The sequence below is a fragment of the Rana temporaria genome, chromosome 12 (genome assembly GCF_905171775.1).
Source record: "Rana temporaria chromosome 12, aRanTem1.1, whole genome shotgun sequence".
Classification (NCBI taxonomy): domain Eukaryota; kingdom Metazoa; phylum Chordata; class Amphibia; order Anura; family Ranidae; genus Rana; species Rana temporaria.
In genome coordinates, this window is record NC_053500.1 from 107,519,539 (window position 1) to 107,546,377 (window position 26,839).

The 26,839-nt window shown below is 43.5% G+C and overlaps 1 protein-coding gene across 1 annotated transcript in view; it reads right to left on the reverse strand.

The window, feature by feature from the left end:
* The window catches only part of ST6GALNAC1 (ST6 N-acetylgalactosaminide alpha-2,6-sialyltransferase 1), a 219,199-nt gene that overhangs the window by 90,633 nt on the left and 101,727 nt on the right, over positions 1-26,839 (reverse strand). The window contains exon 3 of the mRNA XM_040330101.1: positions 10,702-10,870. Within this exon, the coding sequence (XP_040186035.1) occupies positions 10,702-10,870 (169 nt within the window). The remainder of the gene's footprint in view (positions 1-10,701; positions 10,871-26,839) is intronic.

Consider the following 26,839-nt stretch of genomic DNA (forward strand, 5'->3'; position numbering starts at 1 on the left):
TTCTCAGCTCCCTTAAGGGCCCATACACACTGGGCATTTGGATAGAAAAAGGCAGTTGAAAAAAATGCTCCTAGAGCTGCGTACTGCATGTGAGTTTAGGAGCATTAAGGGGTTCGAGCTTTATAGATTCCATTGGCCGGCATATTCATTTATTCTGGCTAGGGATGAGCTTCGTGTTTGAGTCGAACGTATGTTCGACTCGAACATCGTATGTTTGTTCGTTCGTCGAATTACCAACAAAACGGGTAGTTCGTGACAAATTCGAGTGACGCGCCACGGCCCATAATTCACTGCAGCATTGTGCGCTGATGATTGGCCAAGCATGCTGTATGTCCCGCATGCTTGGCCAATCACAGCGCCGTCAGTAAAGAGAGCCGTAATTGGTCAAAGCCAGGGTGGCTTTGGCCAATTATGGCTCAGGGCTTTAGCACATGCCCCACACTATAAAAGGCCGCCTGCAGGGCGGCCTCGTGTAGTGTGTTCCGGAGCTTGTTCCAGTTCAGACAGAGAGAGAGAGAGATTGTCTTTTTTTCTAGCTAGATAGAGCAGGCAGGCTAGTCAGTCAGTTAAATTTACAGTGTGTAGAGGATATATATACATCCCAGGAGTTGTACATATATTTATACACTGTATTGTTTAGTTAGATTAGTTCTTCCTAATCTGTCAGGCAGTTGATTGTGCTAGCTGCAGTGTTCTCACATGTTGTATTGCCCGTGTGCTCAGTGGACCTAAACCCACTTGCTGTATACTGCAAGTTTGCTCATTACTTTGCAACTAAACCCACTTGGTGCATAGTGCAAGTGTGCTGCTCATTACTTTGCAACTAAACCCACTTGGTGCATAGTGCAAGTGTGCTGCTCATTACTTTGTAACTAAAGCCACTTGGTGCATAGTGCAAGTGTGCTGCTCATTATTTTGCACTAAACCCACTTGGTGCATAGTGCAAGTTTGCTCATTACTTTGCAACTAAACCCACTTGGTGCATAGTGCAAGTGTGCTGCTCATTACTTTGCAACTAAACCCACTTGGTGCATAGTGCAAGTGTGCTGCTCATTACGTTGCAACTAAACCCACATGGTGCATAGTGCAAGAGTGCTGCTCATTACTTTGCAACTAAACCCACTTGGTGCATAGTGCAAGTGTGCTGCTCATTACTTTGCAACTAAACCCACCTGGTGCATAGTGCAAGTTTGCTCATTACTTTGCAACTAAACCCACTTGGTTTATAGTGCAAGTGTGCTAATTACTTTGCACCTAAACCCACCTTGTGTATAGTGCAAGTGTGATAATTACTTTACACCTAAACCCAGCTTGTGTATAGTGCAAGTGTGCTAATTACTTTGCACCTAAACCCACTTGGTTTATAGTGCAAGTGTGTTAATTACTTTGCACCTAAACCCACTTGGTTTATAGTGCAAGTGTGCTAATTACTTTGCACCTAAACCCACTACGTGTATAGTGCAAGTGTGCTAATTACTTTGCACCTAAACCCACTTGGTTTATAGTGCAAGTGTGCTAATTACTTTGCACTTAAACCCACTTGGTTTATAGTGCAAGTGTGCTAATTACTTTGCACCTAAACCCACTACGTTTATAGTGCAAGTGTGCTTATTACTTTACACCTAAACCCACCTTGTGTATAGTGCAAGTGTGCTAATTACTTTGCACCTAAACCCACTTGGTTTATAGTGCAAGTGTGCTAATTACTTTACACCTAAACCCACCATGTGTATAGTGCAAGTGTGCTAATTACTTTGCACCTAAACCCACTACGTGTATAGTGCAAGTGTGCTAATTACTTTGCACCTAAACCCACTACGTGTATAGTGCAAGTGTGCCAATTACTTTGCACCTAAACCCACTTGGTGTGTACTGCACGTGCCCTCTGCAGTTTGCACCTAAAGCTACGAGGTATGTGTACTGACTTTGTCCTCTGCAGGCCATTATAATGTCAGGAAGGACAACAAAGAGAGGCAGAGAGTCACGAGGGCAAGCAGGCTCTGCATCGAGAGGCAACAGTGCTGGTGGTGGACACGGTGCATCCTCTTCAGCACGTGGCCGTTGGACACGCTCGTCCTTCTTTTCGGGAGCTGGCCGTGTTGAGCCTCAACATGCAGACAAATTGGTAGAGTGGATGTTCAAGCCGTCCTCATCCTCCTCATCCTCTATCACCCAGGCTGAGCTTACTTTGTCTGGCAAAGCAGCTGCCAAGGCGTCCTCTTCCCTCTGCACAATGACATCACTCACTCCTTCCCTAGTCCCACCATGTCCTCCTGAGGAGTCCCCCGAACTGTTTCAACACAGTGTTGGGTACATGCTGCATGAAGATGCGCAGCGTTTTGAAGGCTCCGATGATGGAACACAGACGTGTCTCAAAAAAGGCCCACACCAAAGTAATGCAGTTGGTGTGCTGCCCTTAAGCTGTCCCCTGGAGGGCATCCTGCCTCTTTGGAGATGTGCCTGTGCCTCCTCTCTCCTATCAGGCACCCACGTAGAGTCAGTGACCTCATCATCCCCTCCCTTCTCATCACTGTCGAAAACCTGGCAGTATGCTGCAGCTGGGGGAACATGACTGCCAGATTGCTGTCCCTCTCGGGCACCCCCTCTTTCTGGGCTCACATTACTGCCTTCCTCTATCTGTGTTCCATCATCGGAGCCTTCAAAACGCTGTGCATCTTTATGCAGCATGTACCCAACACTGTGTTGAAACAGTTCGGGGGACTCCTCAGGAGGACATGGTGGGACTAGGGAAGGAGTGAGTGATGTCATTGTGCAGAGGGAAGAGGATGCCTTGGCAGCTGCTTTGCCAGACAAAGTAAGCTCAGCCTGGGTGATAGAGGATGAGGACGGCTTGAACATCCACTCTACCAATTTGTCTGCATGTTGAGGCTCAACACGGCCAACACGGGGTTGCAGTGTTGTGGCACCGCCACCAGTGCCTAAGGCAAATTTTTCTGCCCCTGTTTAACAGGGGCGTATAATAACAATTTTTGATGCAGTTCTTTGCATGTGACTCTTTGTTGCGCTCCAATTACAGTATCTGTGAGGGGTTGCAGTGTTGTGCCTAAGGCCCAATTTTTCTGCCCCTGTTTAACAGGGGCGTGTAATAAAATTTTTCGATGAAATACATTGCAGCAGGGCTTATTAATGCGCTCCAACTAGAGTATCTGTAAGGGGTTTGTCATGGAGATGCATTAGCCTGGCAGCTTACCTGGGTTTTCCATCTGTTCATTAGAGGCCTGACCCTGTTCTGGTTCCCTTTTTATCACTTCCTCTTTCTGTATGGCCCCACCCAGGCCATCCCAGGAAGTCTATATTAACTGTTGCACTACAGGTCTGCAGTGCTGTTCAACAGTGTTCCTTTGCTTAAGTTCCTGTCTGCAGTGTGCTACTACTGTTTTCCTGTGTACCGTTTTTGGCTTGTCTCCTGATTGCCTGTGCCCCTGACCATTTGCCTGTCCTCGGTTACCCTTGTCTGCCTGTTGCCCTGACCTCGGCCTACCCATCACCACCATTTGTCCTGCTGGCTGCTTCCCCTCTCTCCTAGGGGATCTCCTAGTGTGACCTAGGGGATCTCGGGGGTCGCAACCTGGATCCAGTTGTGGCCAAGGCCATCCTCACCATCAGAGGCTCTGGTGAATACAAAACTGGGTCTTAGACTCCGCGCCCTGGGTGATCTTGGGTTCACGCTTCCTCTCAGATTGCAGCAGTCGGCCATAGGGTTCACTATCCTGTGGTGCATCCCTGACCCCAACGGGGTGCACTTGTCATCTGGCTACAGGTGACCTGACAGGGTTGTAGTGTTGTGGCACCGCCACCAGTGTCTAAGGCCCAATTTTTCTTCCCCTGTTCTAGTATTTCTTTGTTTGATTATTTTCTCATTTGAGTTTATTGTATCTTTCTTCTACGTTATCATAGTGTCATGTTTATTTTCCTGTACTAAATACTCATCATTGTCAACTATAAATGTAAACACCACACATCTAGATTTGTTCTTTTAGGCAAATAATAATAATAAGCCAAACATTGTTGAGTATCCAAAGATATTTATTGTTTCACATTTAAAATGTGTCATTTTTATTTTTTCCAAAAATATCTTAATAGAAATTCTTTATTTTATTTTATTTTTATTTTTTTATTACCAAGAAATATATTTTTGCCTAGAAATATTTGTCAACATCAATTTTTTTTTTTTTTTTGATTTTTTGTTGTTATTGTTTTTAGAGATATCTTTTTTTTCTTAGATATCTTTTTTTTGGTGTATTTTCTCTGACAATAACAAAATTAAAAAATATCTGGTTAAAACGCATGAACAATGACCAACTTTTTAGCAGCTGTCATTATTAATGCGTTTTAGCCAGAAAAATTGAGATTACACTTTAAAAAAATAAAACAAAACATACATATAAAAACAAGAAAAACTTTAAAACTTTTTTTTTTAAACCCTCCCTAGAACATCCATTCAATTCTTTAGTTTTCGCTCCACCCTTTGTGTTTTCTTTATCATCTGCCCTAAGCAGATGTGGATGTCCTCAATTTCAGCCCTGCAGGACAACACCTCCCCAATTAGGACCTGGGCACCGTAGGTGTCCAATCCGCCCCCAACAGCACGAATACCTCCTGAAATTTGGAAACAAACAATGTATTAAAATTATGCAGGCCTACATCTATTACCTGAAGCTGTGCTGTATGACACTGACCTGATGTGGTGGCATTTTCCACTTCCTGCACATCCCGCGGGGGTGGGGTTTGGGTCTGTGTGGGGTTTGTCTGCTCCAGTTGTGAAGCTTGATTGCGCCCTATGAGATTGTAAAAAAGGGATACATGAATCAAAAAGATTAGAGGTCTGAAAGAGGAATATCAATCATTATTTTTATAAAGTGTGGTACAATTGTCTGTTTTTACAATCCTTCTAAGCTTAACACAGGATTTTATCCATTACCAAAGCTGCTACATTTCTCTATCTTTGACCAAGTTTCCTACATGGAAAAACACCAAGTATTCACTGGATCACCTCAGTGTGACACCCTAACTAGGTTGTTCTTGTGGCCAACACTCAGTGCTGATCCTGACCTCCCTGGGGCCCTAAACAAAATGACATGGCACATTAAAAATGAGAAGCGGGGGGCGCTGACGACAGTGACATGTCACATTAAAGAAAGTTGAGAAGCGGGGGGAGGGAGTGTTCTGCTGTCGGAAATGACATCTTACATTAAATTGAGAAGCAGGGGGTGCTGACTTCTTACCTCTTCTCCCATGCAGCCAGCGAGTTGAGAAGCAGGGTGAGGGGTCGAAAATGACTTCTCACCAGGCAGGGCCTCTAGTAATTTGGGGGGCCCTTCGCAGTTTTGCAGGGCCCTAAGCGGCTTGCATAGTGAGCCTATAGGGCGGATCGGCCCTGCCAACACTTGTGCTACTGAGTCCATATGTGTAACCAACTGCTGAGCATACTCTCCTTTTACTCTATATTGACTTAAGTTGGATTATTTAAATCTAGTTAAGAACACATCTACATTAAATAAAAAATTGGTCTCACATAAATAGATCATAAATAGAATGAACGACGACTCAAACAACCAATTATTATGCCCACAAACATGAACCTTGAGACATCTATTCTTGAACTGTATATATACAACCTGAAAGAAAAAGCACAATGCCGCACAATAATAAAAACAAATAATCAGAGTACACATGAAAATTACTTACTTCTTCTGATGACTTTTTTAATCCTCTCCATCTGCTCCGGCTCTCTTAATTTAAGGTCAGACCACCTTTTACGCAACTGTTCCCTTGACCTCTGCACCCCGAATTTATGACGGATACTCCTCTGCACATTGTCCATGATCTGGGCCTTCACTTTGTTTGGGTTCTTGAAAGGGCCATGTTTGCAATCATAGTCCTCCCTCCTTAGGATTGCCACCATTTCTACCATCTCTTTAAAGGACATATTGGTGGCCTTGTACCTCCTGCTCCTATGTCTGGTGTGTGCTACCGCCTGGCCTTGCTCCTGGCTTGAGGTTGCAGCTTGCTGTGTGTCTTCCATGGTGTCTTCACTGTCTTGCATTGACCGACCGAAAAGGGGTGTGGCGAGTACTAGAACGATCGTCAGGGGCAGGGAAACGTACGGAGCTTCTCGCCTGCGCAGTGTATAAAGGGAAATCGCGTGAGTGAAAACGTCGTTCACAGTCTGTAGAAAAAGGCGGAAGAAATGATCGTGTAGTACGACGCTACGTAACTTGATTTTGGACTTTATGATCAGTGGATGAGTTTGTGGGTTAGATATGGGGAGAAAGCTTAGTAGTAAGAGGCTTGACTGACATTAGCTTTTTTTGTTTAATTTTGACTTGCAGAAATAATGGAGGCCTTCAGAGAACAGGAGTTCTTCACAGAACGGATGGCAACCCCCCTTTTTTCTAGAATTTTTCTTTCCCCAAAAAATAATTGATTCAGCCAAGATCTGGCATTGGAATGGCCCCCCCACCCCTAAAATAATCGACATATTGTTGCCACACAGCACGTGCGCTTTGGGGGGCCAAGCCTGTATGGCCAGACTCACGGGCCACCACTGGAACATCAATGCCTCATCAGGCACAAGTGTCATGTAGTTTGTTGAGGGTCTCTTTAGGAAATTGTGCAATATGCAGCAGCAAAGTATGACATGGTTCAGATTCTACTTAACAAACCTACAGTCCTTGTCTTGTTTGCACCGCCTGTATACTGCTGTTCAAAGTATATAGGGCCAAAGGGTCTTGTAATGACCTGGGGGGAGTGGTGGCGGGGAAACCCATGCTATTTTTTCAGTGATTTTTATCCATATTGCAGGGACCAAACATTACATTAAAGCCGCAAGCAGTATTAAATTACTTTTTTCTTATAGTAATCTCATTTTGTGCAGGGACAGTTCTAAACACGTGCCACCTCACAGGCATACTATAGACACCCAGCAGGTACGATATTTAAAGGAATTTCGCATTTTTTTTTCTCACTTTAAGCATCATTAAAATCGCTGCTCCAGAAAAAAATTCAGTTTTTAAAACTTTTTTTTCCATTGATACATGTTCCCTTGATACACAAGACCCAGGTTCTCAAAGACATTTTCCAACAATAACTTGAATATTGGGCTTCAAAATGAGCACTTTTGAATTCGAACGTTCGAGTCCCATAGACGTCAATGGGGTCCGTTCGAAGGTTCTGGTGCGAACCGAACGCGGGGGTGTTCGGCTCATCCCTAGTTAGTAGTAAGTGAGGCAAAGTTTAGGGATTAGGAGTAAGTGAGGCAGAGTTTAGGGATTAGGACTAAGTGAGGCAGAGTTTAGGGATTAGGACTAAGTGAGGCAGAGTTTAGGGATTAGAAGTAAGTGAGGCAGAGTTCAGGGGGTTAAGATTAAGTGAGGCAGAGTTCAAGGATTAGGAGTAAATGAGGCAGAGTTTAGGGATTAGGAGTAAGTGAGGCAGAGTTCAGGGGGTTAAGATTAAGTGAGGCAGAGGTCAGCGGGTTAAGATTAAGTGAGGCAGAGTTCAGGGGGTTAGGATTAAGTGAGGCAGAGTTCAGGGGGTTAGGAGTAAGTGAGGCAGGACATATTAAGTGGGTGGGTTTTAAAACTTGAGAGTCAGAGTGTTACATTGCAATATACTGTATACAAAGATATTGTACTTTTACGGTTACCTGGGACTGTGGTGTCATGGGATAGAAGGGAGTGGTCTGACACAAGCCTGGTCGTTATACTGCCCTTCTCCTGCCTGGGCCAATAGAGCTCAATTTAAGTAAAGGGGCGATCAATTTGTTAAAATGTTTGCCATTTTATGATCTGTCATTAGAGTTGTTGCCTCTGCTTCTCCCTCAGGGCAGCCAGATAACATCCTTGAGCTCTATCGCTCCTAACCTTCAGTCATTATCACACAATTGATATACTTAAGATATATTTGTCTATTATTCAGTTGTACTGCTACTGTTTGTTCCATTGTTTACTACAATTTGTGTGCTTTTACTGTGGTGTTTGCTCGAACATTTCTGCTAGGTGTGACAGAGGAGCTTAGACTGTTCTTGGGGTTGAGAGGCAGAGACATATGTACAGCCTATTGCATTAGGGTGTGCACTCCAAAGTTCAAACACATACAGTATGTGTGTGTGCATTTGTACATTTACCAGGAGACCAGTGAATGGTGGTGACCAGGAGAGCAGTGAATGGTGTCATTAGGGCAAAAATTGGTGTCATCAGGGCAGTGGATGGTGTCAGTAGTTTTTATTTTTATTATTTAATGTTTTACAATAAAAACAATTTAGAAGCCCCTTTAAGGGGCTTTGGTGAAATATGTGTATTCTAAACAGGGGGAATCAGCACCACACAGGGTGATAAGGTTGTGCCCAGGCACACCTGCCCCAGAGAACAGAACCAAATATGCTTAAGCCGCTACATATATATGAAAAATAAAGTATTAAAATGTTTTCGTACATAGGGATGAGCTTCAAGTTCAAGTCAAACTCATGTTCGACTCGAACATTGCCTGTTCGCCTGTTCGGCGAACAGCGAACAATTTGAGATGTTTGCGGCAAATTCGAAAAGCCGCGGAACACCCTGTAAAAGTCAATGGGAGAAATCTAAAATGCTAATTTTAAAGGCTAATATGCAAGTTATTGTCCTAAAAAGTGTTTGGGGACCTGGGTCCTGCCCCAGGGGACATGTATCAATGCAAAAAAAGCAGTGATTTTTATAATGCTTAAAGTGAAACAATAAAAGTGAAATATTTACATTTCGTACCTAGAGGGGTATATAGTATGCCTGTGAAATAGCGCTTGTTTCCCGTGCTTAGAATTGTCCCTTGCACAAAGTGTCATTTCTGAAGGAAAAAAAGTAATTTAAAATTACTCGCGGCTATAATAAATTGTCGGCTCCCAGCATTTCAGAGAAAAGTCATTCATGAAAAAAAAATCATGGGGGTACCCCCAAATTCAATTACCAGGCCCATCAGGTATGGTATGGATATTAAGGGGAACCCCGCCATCAAATAAAAAAAAGGAAGTGTAAGGAATTGTAAAAAAACACACACACCGTGGAGAAAGTCCTTTATTAAAAAAAAAATAATAATCCAGCGGTGGTAATCCACTCTCGGTCTCCGCTCCAACGATGTCGGTATGCTGCGATGGGTGATCTCCTCTCCACCGGGGGCCAGCGATGAGAAGATCTCTTCATCCAGGTCCGGGATCCAGCGCACGCATCGCCGCCTGTCTCCAACGGAGACAGCCCGGCGAATGACGCGGCTTCAGCCAGTGACAGCTCTTATGTAGTGAGAGCGGGGCCACCCGTCACGTGACCTTGTCCCCCTCTGACGCAAGGGAGAGCCCAGGCTTCCCCAGTGACATAACGAGTGCGTCAGAGGGGGCGGGGTCACCTGACGGGTGGCCCCGCCCTCACTACATAAGAGCTGTCATTGGCTGATGCCGCGTCATTCGCCGGGCGGCGATGCGTGCGCTGGATCCCGGACCTGGATGAAGAGATCTTCTCATCGCTGGACCCCCACGGAGAGGAGATAACCCGTTGCAGGATACCGACAGCGTTGGAGCAGAGACCAAGAGTGGATTACCACCGCTGGATTTTTTTTTTTTTTTTTACAATTCTTTACACTTCCTTAGTGAAATGGTAGAGGTACAATGTACCCCATTACCAATTCACATAGGGGGGGCCGGGATATGGGGGTCGCCTTTGTTGAAGGGGTCTTCTAGATTCTGATAAGCCCCCTGCCCGCAGACCCCTACAACCACCGGGCAAGGGTTGTGAGGATAAGGCCCTTGTCCCCATCAACATGGGGACAGGGTGCTTTGAGGGGTCACAGACCCCCAAAGCATCCTCCCAATGTTGAGGGCATGTGGCCTGGTACAGTTCAGAAGGGGGGGTGCTCTCTCGTCCCGCCCCCCTCTTTTCCTGTGGCCTGCCAGGTTGCGTGCTCGGATAAGGGGTCTGGTGTGGGTTTTTGGGGGAACTCCACGCCATTTTTTTTTATTTGGGGTGGAGTTCCCCTTAAAATCCACATCAGACCTGAAGGGTCTGGAATGGATATTTGGGGGGAACCCCACGTAATTTTTTTTTATTTGACAGGGGAGTTCCCCTTAATATCCATACCAGACCTGAAGGTCCTGGTAATTCAATTTGGGGGGGATCCCCACGCTTTTTTTTTTATGAATGACTTTTCTCTGAATTGCCGGGAGCCGATAATTCATTATAGCCGCGAGTGATTTTAAATGACTTTTTTTCCTTCAGAAAATACAGGGACAGTTCTAAGCATGGGAAACATGCGCTACTTTACAGGCATACTATACACCCCCCAGGTCACTTTTATTGTTTCACTTTAAGCATGATTAAATTCACTGCTTCCGAAAAAACTGCAGTTTTTAAAACTTTTTTTTTGCATTGATACATGTCACCTGGGGCAGGACCCAGGTCCCCAAACACTATTTAGGATAATAACTTGCCTATTAGCCTTTAAAATTAGCACTTTAGATTTCAAACGTTTGAGTCCCATAGACTTTAACTGGGTTCTAAATTTCACACAAACTTTTGGTCTGTTCGCAGGTTCTGGTGCGAACCGAACGGGGGGGTGTTCGCCTCATCCCTATATATGAAAAATGTATTACCTTACATGGTTACAAAGTTAATATGATTGAAAAAAGACACAAGTCCACCCAGTTCAACCAATAAATACCTGTGTAGTTTAATTCCATCCAGCCATACGGAGGAATAAAGTGTTGGAGTCTGACCCATTCACGATTATTGATGTGATGATTATCCATAAATATGGTGATTTTGGGAAGAAATTTCTCTTTTAGCCAAGATGAATTTTGAGCCTTGATTTTTACAGATATAGGGCAACTCTATAAACAAAGGAAATAAGAATATAAACACACACATATATATATATAGAGATAGTATAGAGCAGTGGTCTCAAAGTACCGGCCCGCGGGCTATTTGCGGCCCGCGGGCCATTTGCGGCCCGCGGACCAGTTATAAATGGCCCGCAGGCAGGGCGGAAGTGGGGGGAGCAAAGAGGAATTTTTATTTTTTTGTGAGCTGGCGCTATCTGGTGGTGAACCGTTGGTATTACAAGTTATTACCACCAGATGTGAGCTGGCGCCATCTGGTGGTGGCCGTTGGCATTACAAGTTAAACAGCAATTCTAATGTCATTTTACACTATTTTTACTGCCATCTTCTTCCCTCTAAGGCCCCGTACACATGACCAAACATGTCTGCTGAAACTGGTCCACGGGCCAGTTTCAGCAGACATGTTCGGTCGTGTGTAGGCCCGAGCGTGCAGGATTCCAGCAAACATTTGCCTGCCGGGCCTTTTCCCAGCGGGCAAATATTCCTGGACTTGTTTTAAAACAGCCCACTGGAATCCTGCCCGCTCGGACATGTTCGGTCGTCTGTACAGACCTACCGTACATGTCCGATCGCCCGCCATCCCTCGCATGCGTCGAATGACTTCGACGCATGCATGGAAGCATTTAACTGGCAGGCCCGCCCACGTCGCCGCGTTATCGTCGCGGCGACACCGCGGACACGCCCCGGGTATTGTTTACGCGCGGATTTCTGTACGATGGTTAGTACAGCCATCGTACAGAAATCCCCGGGCAGACATGTACGGTGAAAACGGTCCGGTGGACCGGTTTCATCGTACATGTTTGCCCGGGTGAACACGGCCTCATTAGAACCCCCAAACATTATATATATTTTTTATTCTAACACCCTAGAGAATAAAATGGCGATCGTTGCAATACTTTCTGTTACGCCGTATTTGCGCAGCGGTCTTACAAGCGCACTTTTTTGGGAAAAAATTTGACTTTTTTTAATTAAAAAATAAGACAACAGTAAAGTTATCCCCATTTTTTTTAATATTATGAAAGATAATGTTACGCCGAGTAAATTCATACCCAACATGTCACGCTTCAAAATTGCGTCCGCTTGTGGAATGCCGACAAACTTTTTTACCCTTTAAAATCTTCATAGGCAACGTTTAAAAAAATCTACAGGTTGCATGTTTTAAGTTACAGAGGAGATCTAGTGCTAGAATTATTGTTCTCGCTCTACCAATCGCAGTGATACCTCACATGTGTGGTTTGAACACCGTTTACATATGCGGGCGCTGCTCACGTATGTGTTCGCTTCTGCACGCAAGCTCGTCGGGACGGGGTGCATTTTCTGGCTCCTAACTTTTTTAGCTGGCTCCTAGATTCCAAGCAAATTTGTCAAACCCTGACTTCTACCAGTGCTGGTGGTAATAATGCGCTAGCTGACACCAGTGCTGGGGGTTAGTAATGTGTTCGCTGACACCAGTACTGTTGTTTTTGAAGTTTGAAAGTTTGCATGCGGCCCCCCATGGCATATGAAAACTTGTCTTGTGGCCCTCAGGTAATTTGAGTTTGAGACCCCTGGTATAGAGCAAACACTAATTATGGACAAAAACCATCTAAATCCCTTGATGAGTAAGGATTAGAAGTGTTTCCCATAACAGGATGTGGTGTGGGATTTTTGATGATGCATGATGGATATTTAGAGTAAATATATGTATCTAGGGGCCTGGTCAAACCCCAATCATCTGAACCACATAGACAAAGAGCGTTTGATCCAAAAATAAGAAAAATGTATTATTACAAAAATAGAATATATATATTTTAACAAATGCTAAAACCAATCATATTTAGATAGAAAAAGTACTATACATGCAAATAACTGCAAGTAGTCTTCTTTGCGCCACTCGTGTTGAAGGTTCAACTAGTTTCACCCTGTATGGGCTTCATCAGGAACCCACGGTGGGTGGTGTTCTATATAAGTAATAAATTCACAATGTAATGGAATATAAACAACGTTTCATATCTAGAATATTGCATATGAACAGTAGACAAAATATATATATAAAAAATATATCTTTTTGTTCAAACGCTCCCACTACCTCCAGGTACAGGGTGTGGCTATGGGGGCGGGCTGTGCCCCCTCATATGCTAACCTGTACCTGGGGGGGTGGGAGCGGGACCTCTTCGGTGAGGATTCCACTAACGGCCTATCGGATAGCGTGCTCACATGGCACCGTTATATCGATGACGTTTTCATGGTATGGGCAGGATCAAGAGAGGATTTGCTAATATTTTTGGATAGACTACAGATCAATCAATACAATCTTAAGTTTACGTACAATTACAGCCAGGAGCGTATCACATTCCTTGATGTTGAATTGTACATAGACGATGGGGGGTCTCTTTTTTCCACGTTGTTTAGGAAGCCCATGGCAGGCAACAGCCTGTTGCACGCCACCAGCTCACATCCGAAACCGCTAATCAATAGCATACCCTACAGTCAGTACCTGAGATTGAGACGCAACTGTTCTCATGAAGATGACTATAAGCGAGAGGCTGCACAACTGTTTGCGCGATTGAGAGACAGAGAATACACCAAGACCTGTCTGCGCAGAGCTTATAACAAAGCCAATGCATTAGAAAGAACTTCTCTCATCTATAAACCCAAAACAGAGGTCAAATCTAACACTACCAGAATCATCACCCTATTTAATCGACAACATGGGTCGATTCGCAAAATTTACAACAAATTCTGGTATTTACCTACCTCAGATGATAAAATAAACAAGTTTATAAATGCATCACCGGAAATTACTTTTAAGCGATACCCATTTTAGGGACAAAGCAGTGTCAAGCCACTACGCGACACAAACGATCCCCAAACCCACACAGACAGGAACATTTCCATGCGGCAAATGTAACTTTTGCCGCTATCTTGAAAGGTATAAGCATTACTCTTCCCAACGGCGAAACACTGACACCTAAAATTCGTGTGACATGCCAGACAGTTGGAGTAATATATTTAATGAAATGTAACTGTGGGGCCTTTTATGTAGGCAAAACGAAAAGCAATTTCTTTTGCACAATAAGGGATCACGTACAAGCTGTCTCTAAAAAACTGATGGAGACACCCATCAGTCGACATATCGGGTTATTTCACAATCACAATCGTGGGATGTTGGGATTCTTTGCCTTAGCGCACATTCCTCGTGTAACTTGCAGGTCTTCACTGTCAGGGTCATGTTTTGTGTGTCAGAAGTCCTATAAAACTCTGCCTTGTATGTGGAGCTGCTGACATTGGGCCAGATTCACGTAGCCCGGGGGCAACTTAACTTTTCCGATTTAAGTTACACCGCCGCAATTTTTCGAAGTTAGTGCCCGATCCACAAAGCACTTACCTGGAAATTTGCGGCGGTGTATCCTAAATCCGGCCGGCGCAAGGCGGGCCAATTCAAATGGGGCAAGTCCCATTTAAATTAGGCGCGCTCCCGCGCCGGACGTACTGCGCATGCTCCCGACGCAAATTTCCCGACGTGCTTTGCGGGAAGTTACGATGCGCAGAGGTTTTGTGAATCGCGACGGGTAAAAAAAAGTTGCGTCGGGAAAAAAAGAGTTGCGCCGGGAATTTTTAATTTTTTTTTTTTAATTTGACAGCGACGCGGGAAAGACGGGTACACTTTTACATGGTGTACTAACTTTACACTTTGTAAAAGGTACCCTATCTTTGCGATGGCAAACTAACACTAACGGCGACTTAACGAAGGGAAAAAGCTCCGTAAGTGCTAATTTGCATACCCGACGCTGGTTTACAACGAGAACTCCCCCCAGCGGCGGCCGCGGTACTGCATCCTAAGATCCGACAGTGTAAGTCCATTACACCTGTCAGATCTTAGGGCTAGCTATGCGTAACTGATTCTATGAATCAGTCGCATAGTTAGAAACAGAGATACGATGGCATATCAGTAGATACGCCGTCGTATCTCGTTTGTGAATCTGGCCCATTGCTCCTAATAAACTAAGTGGAAAAGCTGTCAAACTGACAGCAGAGCATTGCAAATTACACTATGAGAGCAGCTCTCCCTGTGAAATCTGCAAACAATGGAAATGGGTGATTGTATAAGTTGCAGACAATGACGGGTGAAGATGGAAGCTGTCTCCAGCGATGACATTGCATCACTGGAAGGCTTTGTTTTCAGATACATTTCACATAATTTGCAAGCATGCGATGCAGCACATTATGTCTTTGCTTTGCAGGTAAGAAAAAAAAAGTGCAGCGGTTTACAACCACTTTAATATACGGTAACACTGGGATGAGATCAAGTTAGATGTGGGCAGACGGAATAAGCATGACAGTGAAATTCTCATAGGTTTTTAGTTGTTAAAATTCTGAATGACATTTGTCTTCCAAAAGTGTTTGATGTGTATGCAGTAAAAGTAAAAGTCATACAGAATAGCTAATGTATTAACCACTTTAGGACCGGAAGGATTTGCCCCCATTAATGACCAGGCCATTTTTTTGTGATATGGCACTGCGTCACTTTAACTGACAATTGTGCTGTTGTGCAACATTGTACACAAACAAAATTTATGTCCTTTTTCCCCCACAAATATAGCTTTCTTTTGGTGGTGTTTGATCACCTCTGCATTCTTTTTTGCTCTATAAACAAAAAAAGACCGCCAATTTTGGAAAAAATTTACATTTTTTACTTTTTGCTATAATAAATATCCCCCCCCCCCAAAAAAAAAATTAATTACTTCATCAGTTTAGGTCGATTTGTATTCTTCTACATATTTTTGGTTAAAAATTGCCATAAGCGTATATTGATTGGTTTGCGCAAAAGTTATAGCGTCTACAAAATAGGGGATTGATTTATGGCATTTTTAATGTTTTTTTTTTTACCAGTACAATACAGGGAATTTAATAAAAAATATTATATACCATATAGGAAAATAAAAAAATAATGCACTCCTCTTCTGCTTCCTGCACAAATATTGCTTGCAGGAACACTCAGGCCCAGCTGGAACACTGTTTGGGGAATCTAACAAGGCACCCCTTTTTGTGTGTAGAAAAGTCCCAGTTTCCATCTGCCTTTCTGTGGTTACTGATCCGAGCACCACCTCTTCAGGTACTGCCAGCCCACCTGATTGCAGCTGCCCCTTTTACTAGTACTCCTGTCTAGGGGTGCACCGAAATTTCAGGTGCTGAAAATTCTCGGCGGAAAACTGTGTTTTTTCATTTTGCCGAATGAAAAAAAACAGCTGATACCGAAAGGGGGTGTGGCCCGCCCTGGTTGCCGCCCCTCCCTCCTCTTCTCCTCGCTGCGATCTCCATGATTCATGGAACTGAATTTATGTGGAAAAAGTGTAGCGCTAATAGTGAGTAAACTGTAATAAAACAATCTAAAAAACTAAATATACAACACCACACGTGACTGATAGTGATGGATATATTCAACTTAGTCCATAAAACTTTGAATGGATGAGTGATAATAAAGTCCAACCAACGTCAGAGATGATGTAATAGCACAAAGAAAAAAGTCCAGTGATTAAATGAGTGAACGAAATCCAACGGTGAAAAAAAAGATCCACCACCACTTATTACAAGTGGCTTACCGGACAGATTGGACCCAGAAGGGCATATACCCACTAGGCCAATATATCTTGTGTAGATGGTACACTGGGAAGGGTACACCAAAGATGTCTCATGATCTGGTATTGTTGATAAAACCTCAGACAGGCAATTCAGGAATGATTAATAGCAAGCAGTGGATTTATCCCAACAGGGGCATATCAATTATCCACACGGTGAATGTGCAAAAGAAGAAATTTGGAGTGCACATAGTGTAATTCCATATGATAACATGAAATTTATTTAAAAGAAGGAAACTCACATTTTGCAGAGATAAAACAAGCTCATAAAAGAAGGGTAGCAGTGATGACAGCAGTCCATCCCGACATGTTTCGTTGCAATAAGAACTTCATCTGGGCTGCTGTCATCTTGCTACACTTACCCTTAAATACATCAGAAGACCCTCATGTTCACATCATGGCTCCTATAGGAAGCTGGTAGTAATCACACACCACTTCCTGGTTAGTGAAAAGATGGAGACTGTGGCGTGTGGGTCAAGCCTCACTTTCAAGTGTGTCAGTGAGGTAAAATTGGTAAATAATAAACAGACCAAAAAATAAACCGGATTTACCAAAAGCTAGAGCAGTAAGGAGTCCCGCAAGGATCACCCCTCTCACCCGTACTCTTCAACATCTACATCCGCCCGCTCCTCAAAATCATCAGCAAACAGGACCTGTGCTACCACTCCTATGCGGACGACACGCAGCTGTACCTTCGAATCACCAACAAAAAAGACCAATTTCATGAACTAGGAAAATGTCTTACACTGATCGACAATTGGATGACGGAAAGCTCCCTCAAACTCAACGGATCCAAAACAGAGCTACTCACCCTTCATGCAAATAGGAAATCTATCTCCAGGACCACATGGACACCACCCACCATCCTCGGACAAACCATCGCGCCAAGCAATAAAGTCAAAAGTCTCGGAGTCATCTTTGACGCAGACATGACGATGTATGCACAAATAGGATCAGTCGTCAGCGGTTCTCATCATCTGCTCCGCATGCTACGTAGACTCATCCCCTTCATCCCGGAAGAGGACACAGCAGTAGTGATTGGAACAATCATCAACTCACGACTCGACTACGCAAATTCACTCTATTTAGGACTACCGAAATACCAGATTTCACGTCTACAAAACACGGCAGCCAGACTGGTAAAAAGCCGTGGGAACCAATCTCCCCGGCCTTGAGGTCCCTCCACTGGCTGCCCGTACAGGACCGGGTGACATTCAAGACACTCTGCCTCACCCACAAATGTACACAGGGAAAAGCTCCTCAATATTTAAGCGAGAAAATAAAACCCTACGTCACCAAGCGCGTGCTCCGATCAACCAACCAAAACCTTCTCCAAATCCCCAAATCTCACTACAAATCTAAGGGAGAACGTAGATTCTCGGTCCAAGGGCCACAGCTCTGGAATGCTCTACCCACGACCATCCGCTTGGAAGAAAACCATCGGGTTTTTAGGAAAAAACTGAAGACCCACCTCTTCTGAAAGACCTGTACAACTCTGGATGCCAAGCGTCTTGAGGCGATTAAGTTCGCATTTGTTGCGCTATATAAGTTTCTCACTCACTCACTCACTCACTCACTCACTCACTCAGTAAGCCCTTAGGGCTTAAATCGCTACTGGCCTCAGCCAGTGAGATACAGTATGCCATTGTATTACTCTGTCATAATAAAATCCCCTGTGTTCCGCGCTGCTGACGCGCGTCACAACACGTCACATGATCCAGTAACCAAGCCTCATTTTCGTATCAGAGAAAAGACTGAGCGTTCCAAGTCCTCATTGGTAGATTGCGATCACATGATCGCACTACCAAGCCTCAATATGAGGCATATCTGTGAGCTCCAAAGGGGTCTAAGAAACATTAACCCCGTGTGACAGTGTAAACATTAATATACAATGGGGAGACATAGAGGATTAATTGGGCATATAGGCGCATACATCTAGATAAAAAAATATCCAAGGATTAAGGAAGCCTTAAAAAATGGGAAAGATGTGCCTGCCCTATGACAAAAAACTTATATTGGCAAAAATTCGTAAAATTAAACAACATTGGACAACTTCATATATATTTAATTCGAGACAGAATCTATATATAGAAAAATTGTTTTAATTATATATAAAGAAGTTAAAATGTTATTGAAATAGGATGAGCCTGCTCAATAACAGAACACTATGGGTGCTCTAGATGTTCACATAGACCCCATATGAATAGGCTAGAAAAAAATGGCATATATTCCAAATATAAAATACATATAGAAAAATATATATAAAAAATATATAAAAATTAGGGAAGACGTATTAATAGTAGAGCCATAATTGAACATGGGTGTACAAAAATTATAAATACATCTCTCACAAATAATTAAAACACTAAACCCACTTACAATGTATAAATAGATAAATTATATACATCAATTGTATGTGAAAATGTATTTTATACAAAGAATCAACCGACTATTAGGACTGGTTAATAAATGCGTTTATGTCCCACTCAACATTCATACCCTGAGGGGAGTGGGATTGCAATTCATAGATCCAGTATGTTTCGAGTCTGGATACTCCTCGAGTTTTGGCCCCTCCTCGCCAAGGTGAAATATACCTGTCAATAATCAGGAATTGTGACCCCCTGGGGTCCCCGACTATGACATGATCTGTAATGTCTAGGTATAGTGTGCTTCGTGTCGCCTCCTATGATTTTGATTATATGTTCACCCACCCGTATGGAAAACGCACGGGTCGTGCGACCCTACATATTGCTTCCCGCACGGGCAGGTGATCAGGTAGACGACATGTGTAGTAGCACACGTACAAAATAGTTTAATCGGGTAACTTTGGTTTGTTATCCTAGACTGAAATTCTAAAGTTTTACATCTCCCACTAAGATTATACCGGCAAACTGTACATTTTTTGCATGGGAAATATCCCTCCATATTTTGGAAAAAAGTTGGACGTGTCGGGGGATCTACAATATTTGGAGCGATACTGTTCCTTAAAGATGGTGCACCTTTAAAAATGATCTTGGCTTGTTCAGGTAAAACTGGTCCAAGAATTTTATCATTTTTCAACACGTTCCAGGGACGGTTCATGATGGTTTTTAAATCTTAATGTTGGTTGGAATATGACGTGAGCATGGAATATCCAAAGTTTTTGTCAGTGTCTCGCGGAGGTCTATCGACCAAGAGAGATTCCCGATCAATCTGCTCAACATTAGACAACTCTAAATTCACGGAAGATTCATCATACCCTTTATCCAAAAATCTCTGCTTGAGCAGGGAAGCCTGAGAAAGGTATGTGGCAGTATCGCTACAGTTCCTCCGTAGGCGTAAGAACTGACTGCGGGGCACTGATTTAAGCCATGACCTATGGTGACAGCTATCCATAGGGATAAAGCTGTTACGGTCTGTGGCTTTAAAATGGGTTTGAAACTAAAACTGTCTGGATTCTAACCCAATCTCAAGATCCAAAAAATGTATCTTAGTGGTACTGCATTCAAATGTAAGCGAAATACCTCGATTGTTATCGTTTAATGCAGAAAAAAATTCCATGAGGGATTCCGGAGATTCACGGAACTGAATTGCCTGGCTGCATATGATGGGCACTGGTGGGGCTGCATATAATGGGCACTGGTAGAGCTGCATATGATGGGCACTGGTAGAGATGCATATGATGGGCACTGGTAGAGCTGCATATGATGGGCACTGGTGGAGCTGCATATGATGGGCACTGGTGGAGCTGCATATGATGGGCACTGGTGGGGCTGCATATGACAGGCACTGAAGAGGCTGCATTGATCTCCTGTATCATGTCTGCAGTCTCTGACCATCTCCTGTAGTATGTCTGTAATCTGCAGTCTCTCATCATCTCCTGTACTATGTATTCTAGAGGTGCACTAAATGAAATGTTGCTAATACTATTAGCAGTATGTTTAAGTTTAGGCAAGACATTGCAGACATGATACAGGAGATGGTTAGAGACTGAGGACATGATACAAGAGATGGTTAGAGACTGCAGACTGCATTTTCTTGACCTTACTTGACCTTTCCATTCGGTGCACACCTAGTCCTGGCCAATCTTCCACAGTCCTCCCAGACTGACTCTACAACCATCTCAGACTGTCACTGCTCAGTCCCTCAGGCTGTCTCTCACCCTGACTGTCCTTCCCCCGACTGTGTAAGGACTGCTCCTGCTGCCCTCACACCTGCTCCCGTGCCACTGGACAGGACTTCTCCTTGTGTTGTAAAAGGATGCCTCCTGCACTGTAGCCCCAGGTCCAAGGTCATTCTCACCCCCCCCCAGACTAGGAGGCTACCCTCAAGAGCTTCTGACAGTCTCCTCAGCACTCCATCTCCAGCTTCCACCCAAACTCCACTGCCTCCACTGCAGAGTATTTATGAGCCCCCCCCCTGCCAGCCCATTTGGCTGGGGATTGGTTGGAGCCCTCATCAATACTTCAGGCAGCTCCTCCTATCCTCCCTCCCATTCTTTTAGAAGTTTCTGAAAAGTTCCAGCAAGTAGGGGAATGTATCATAGATGCTGCCTGATGAGTCATTACAGCCTCCCTGGATCACTTACCCTGACCCAGATTCAAATACACAGGCTTGGCTGCCAGCCAAGCCAAACAATTTACCTACACTACAGAAAAAAGACCTATCGCACTTGCGCACTAAGCAAGAGGGTGCTATAATTGTATATCACACACTCTTGTTTTTATTCACATAGCTTTATATGCAGTATATTCTGTATATATTCTATATAAAATTAATGACTTGTGTGAAATGTTCATATGAATTATGTCTCTGGGAAGTCTCTGCAAACCTCCATGTAATCCATACAAAAAAAGCTTTTTGTGTCACTTATTTGTTAGCCAGGATTAAGGCCTGATGTCCAAAACGCGTTTGATTTGTTGACTGTTGTTTACATGCAATAATAAAACAATGTTTTAGCCGACTTCCATGGACCGGTCTTTCACTCCTGATTGACTAAAGTGGGGTGGTTTTTGGGCAGTCTGTACTGCTGTCAGAGGGACCTTGAAACTGAGTACTGGGCACTGCTTAACCAGATGCTTGTGTGTGGTCAGCATTGGGGTGTTTTTCTCCCTGGTGCCCAACAGATGATGAGCCACACACAGGCTGCCAGTGGGCCACATGCAGGCCTTGTGCTGTGTATTGGGCATCAGGAATCTAGACATAACCATGATCAAGACCTTAAAGCGGAGGTTCACCCAAAAAACAAGTATATAACATTACATTCAGTATACCTCAAACATGTACAGTATGCTGTTTTTTTTATTTTTTTTTGGGCGTGTACATACGTTATTATTTGTATTTTCCTCCCGGCTTCCGGGTACTCGCTCCCGTGGGAGTGGGCGTTCCTGTGCAGTTCTATACGGCGCCTGCGTAGTCAGCTCTACATGGCTCCTAGTCGGTGCGCAGGCGCCATATACAGCCGACTCGCGGTTCGGCTACTTTCGGAAAGTCATGACGCGCCTTATCCGTCGGGGGGAGTTTTTCTCAGGCACGTCAATCATATGGGCGAAGTCCCAGATGACATTGTGGCACTGCACAGGAATGCCCAGTCCCGCGGGAGCGAGTACCCGGAAGCCAGGAGAAAAATACCGATAATACGTATGTACACCCCCCCCAAAAAAAAAAACAGCATACTGTACATGTTTGAGGTATACTGAATGTAATGTTATATACTTGTTTTTTGGGTAAACCTCCGCCTTAATCATTTGGATGATTACATAAATCACTAATGCCGTGTACACACAATCGTTTTTTCTGATGAAAAAAGTCCGATGGACTTTTTTCATTTGAAAAACTGATCGTGTGTGGGCCCCATCGGACTTTTTTCCATCGGTATAAAAAATAGAACATGTTTTAAATTCTTCCGATGGAAAAAAATCCGCTGGGAAATTCTGATCGTCTTTGTGGAATTCCGTCGGAGAAAAATCCATGCATGCTCAGAATCAAGTCAACGTATGCTCGAAAGCATTGAACTTAATTTTTCTCGGCTCGTCATAGTGTTTTACGTCACCGCCTTTTGGACAGTCGGAATTTAGTCTGGTAGTGTGTATGCAAGACTGATGAAAGTCAGCTTCTTTGGAATTCCGACAGAAAATTCCATCGGATTTTATTCCATCGGAAATCCAAATGTGTGTACGCGGCATAACAATTACATTTAAAGTGACACTAAACACTATTTAAAAAAAATTCTACTTAAGTATGTATTCTAACTCAAACAAGTGCCTTCTATTGCTCTCGGCCACCTCAAATTCTCCAAACTCCTTTTTTGCTGCTGTGATCTGACTTCTTGTTAGGGGGTTCCATGACTACGTTCCATGGTCCCACTGTATGTAGAAATGTAGCACCCTCTCTTGCTCACTCCTGAGATGGGACTATGGGATTTGTAGTGTGCATTAGTGGTTATGTGCACTGCTCATTCCAAACAAACCAAAGTAAGGGGACGAAGGGCTCCAGGGTGCTTGTCCAATGCATAGGTAAATGGATTATCAGGTTCCTTGGGATTAGTAAAACTTGGTTTGGGACCTGTAGCCCCGAGTCTTCACAGAGACTTGGGAGATAGGAAGTCTCCAATTATAGATCCAGGTTTTGCAACCAATCAGCAATCTGATTGTGCAGTTGTGTTACAATGTAATACTGACATAAAATCACACAGATAGGTTGGACTTGATGGACTTGTGTCTTTTTTCAACCTCTCCTACTATGTAACTTGGATGCAACTATGGTCCAGGGCTTCAGCCTGGTGCACAGAGGAGGTCTCTGCCAGGAGTCAGGAAGGCTCCACCTAGGATGCAGGTGGGAGTATGTACAGCAGGGAGCTTATAGCTGTGTGCATTGAGTTTGTGTGAGAAAACTGTCTGGAGGGGACAGAGAACGGCCTTGAACTGAGGATTGAGGCCAACGTGTAAGTCAGTAGGCTGATGAACATTTGTTTTTTCTGCTCAAAAACCACTGCATGGGAAACTCATATGTTGAACCCATGTGTTGAACTCGAACTTTGTGTTAATAAAAGTGCTCAGGTAAAGCCATTAACAAGAAGAAGTAGCTGTGTTTAAAGGTGGCTCCCAGAATATATATTAGTTCTTAAAAAAACTGCAGTATTGGGTACTTGTTGACAGCTGTATGGTGCCTCATTTTCCAGCACTGGAAACAACACGACTCTGTTGTCAGCATGAGGTCACTGTTTGCTACATGAGGGTTGACATGGAACAAATGAGTCATGTTGTTTAAGTCATTTTTTAACCATTTTCAATGAATGTGATGCTATGCAAGCTTCCCATATACACCACCTGTAATCTGGAATTTAATTATAAAGGAAGAGGGTAGGGAAGACATATGATATCCTTTATTTCAACAATGCAAGTGCCAGTATAATTTATGTACTGTAGCTGTCTACGCATTTTTACAACCTGATCACACAATCTCCTTTAGATTTATCAACTATAGAGTACAGGGCACTCCATAAGCAGTCCATTCGTACTATTCAATAAGAAAGAACATTGCTCTGCATACAATTATTTATTATAGTTTAATAAATCGAAAGGAGATTGTACATACTAAATGTTATGCAGCGTACACACGATCGGTTCGGCTGATGAAAACGGTCGTTTTCATCAGACGAACCGATCGTGTGTGGGCCCCATCAGTTTATTCCCATCGGTGAAAAAACGTAGAACCTGTTTTAAAATGATCTGATGGTTAAAAAAACGATAGAAAAAAACGATCGTCTGTGTGGAAATCCATCGGTTAAAAATCAACGCATGCTCAGAATCAAGTCGACGCATGATCGGAAGCATTGAACTTTTTCTCAGCACGTTGTTTGTGTTTTACGTCACCGCGTTCTGACACGATCGTTTTTTTAATTGATGGTGTGTAGGCGAGACTGATTAAAGTCAGCTTCATCGGATATCTGATGAAAAAATCCATTAGACCGTTTTCATCGGATGAACCGATCGTGTGTACAGGGCATTAGTGTTTAGAAGGAGGAATGTGGGAGCCACCAGGTGAAAAAACCTCACACTCCAAGTAAGAAGTCCTTATGTAATAATATAGTAAAAAATATGAAAAGTCTATTAACCACTTGCTTACTGGGCACTTAAACCCCCTTCCTGCCCAGGCCAATTTTCAGCATTCAGCGCTGCTACTGACAATTGCGCGGTCATGCTAAACTGTACCCAAATGAAACTTTTATATAAAAAAAATTCACACAAATAGAGCTTTCTTTTGGTGGTATTTAAAGCGGAGTTCCACCCAAAAATTTAACTTCCGTTTCTCTAATTCCTTCCCCCTCCGGTGTCACATTTGGCACCTTTCAGGGGGAGGGGGAAGCAGATACCTGTGTAATACAGGTATTTTCTCCCACTTACGGTGAAAGATCGCCGCAGAATCCATGGCGATCTACGCAATGTCTGGAACCTCCTCTGTCCCCCCCAGCTGTCTTCTGGGAGACACACAGGTCCCAGAAGACAGCAGGGACCACTCAGAATGCGCAGCGCAATTTAGGCATGTGCAGTAGGGAACCAGGCTGTGAAGCCGCAAGGCTTCGGGTGAGGACATTGCGGGCGCCCTGGACAGGTAAGTGTCCTTATTTTAAAAGTCAGCAGCTGCAGTATGTGTAGCTGCTGACTTTTAATTAATTTATTTTTTAGCAGAACTCCGCTTTAATCACTATTGGGGTTTTAATTTTTTGCTAAACAAACAAATAAAAAAACAAAAACTAAATAAATAAACTGTTTTCATGCCTTTCAGCAAATAGCTTGGGGTGTCTACTTTCCAAAACGGGGTCATTTGGGGGGGTTTTGAACTGTCCTGATATTCTATGTACAACATTAGAACTCTTCTAAATATTACTTACTTTGAACCCCCAAACATTATATTTTTTTTTAGAGCAAAGGCCCTACAGATTAAAATGGTGGGTGTTGCCTTTTTTTTCCCACAAAGTATTTGTGTAGCCATTTTTCAAATGCAATGTTTTTGGAAAAAAAAAAAACTTTTTTTAATATTGCCCAAATTTGATAAAATATAAAAGATTATCTTATGCCGCGTACATAAAGACCAAACACAACATGCTTTAAAATTGCACACAACCATGCAGTGGCAGTTGCGACAAACTACATTTTTAGAAGCCTTTACAGGTTACCACTTTAGATTTGCAGACTAGGTCTACTTCTAAAATTGGTTTACAGTGATACCTCACATGCATGATGCAATTGCTGTTTACATATGACACTATACCGACTCTTAAGTTCACCTTTGCGCGCAAGCATGGGGGGAAAAGGGTGCTTTTTATTTATTTAGCTTTTTTTTTTTTTTTTTACACTGTTCCTTTAATTTAATTTTTTTTATATAATTGTTATTGTTATCACAGGGAATGTAAATATGATAGCAATAGGTAGTGACAGGTACGCCTTTTTTAAAAAAAATGGGGTCTATTAGACTCTAGGGGCCAGATTCAGAAAGAATGGCATTTTTTTAGGCGGGAGTAGCGCATCTCATATACGCTACACCGCCGTAACTTAGAGAGGCAAGTACCGTATTCAGAAAGAACTTGCGCCCTAAGTCACGGCGGCGTAGCGTAAATGGGCCGGCGTAAGCCCGCCTTATTCAAATTATCAAGGCAGTGGGCGTGTTGTATTACAATGAGCCGTGACCCCATGTAAATGAGGGGCCGAACGAACGGCGAATGCGCGCGCATGCTCAGAATCACGTCGCAAATACTGCCTAAGATACGTCGGCTCAATGCTTTGTTGACGTGAACGTAACCTACGCCCATCCCCATTCACGTACGACTTACGCAAACGACGTAAAATACAACGCTGTTCCGACGTTTCCGACGTCCATACCTTAACATGACTTACCCCTGCTTTATGAGGGGTAAACTTACGCCGGACATACACCTTACGTAAACGGCGTAGCTAAATCCGACGGGCACAAGTACGTTTCTGAATCAGCCTATCTTGCTCATTTGCATATTCGACGCGTAAATCAACGGAAGCGCCCCTAGCGGCCAGCGTAAATATGCACCTAAGATACGACGGCGTAAGAGACTTACGTCAGTCGTATCTTGGACAAATTCTGGCGTATCTGATTCTTTGAATCAGGCGCATAGATACGACGCCTCACAATCGGACTTACGACGGCGTATCTGGAGATATGCCTTTGTAAGTCCTTTCTGAATCTGGCCCCATATATCTCCTCTACCATCAAAGCATCTGACCACACCAAGATCAGTGTAATAAGATGCTTTCCCAATTTCCCAATGACGATGTTTAAATCTGGCGAAACCGAAGTCATGAAATGCTTGTAGCTTCCGGTTTGATTGGAG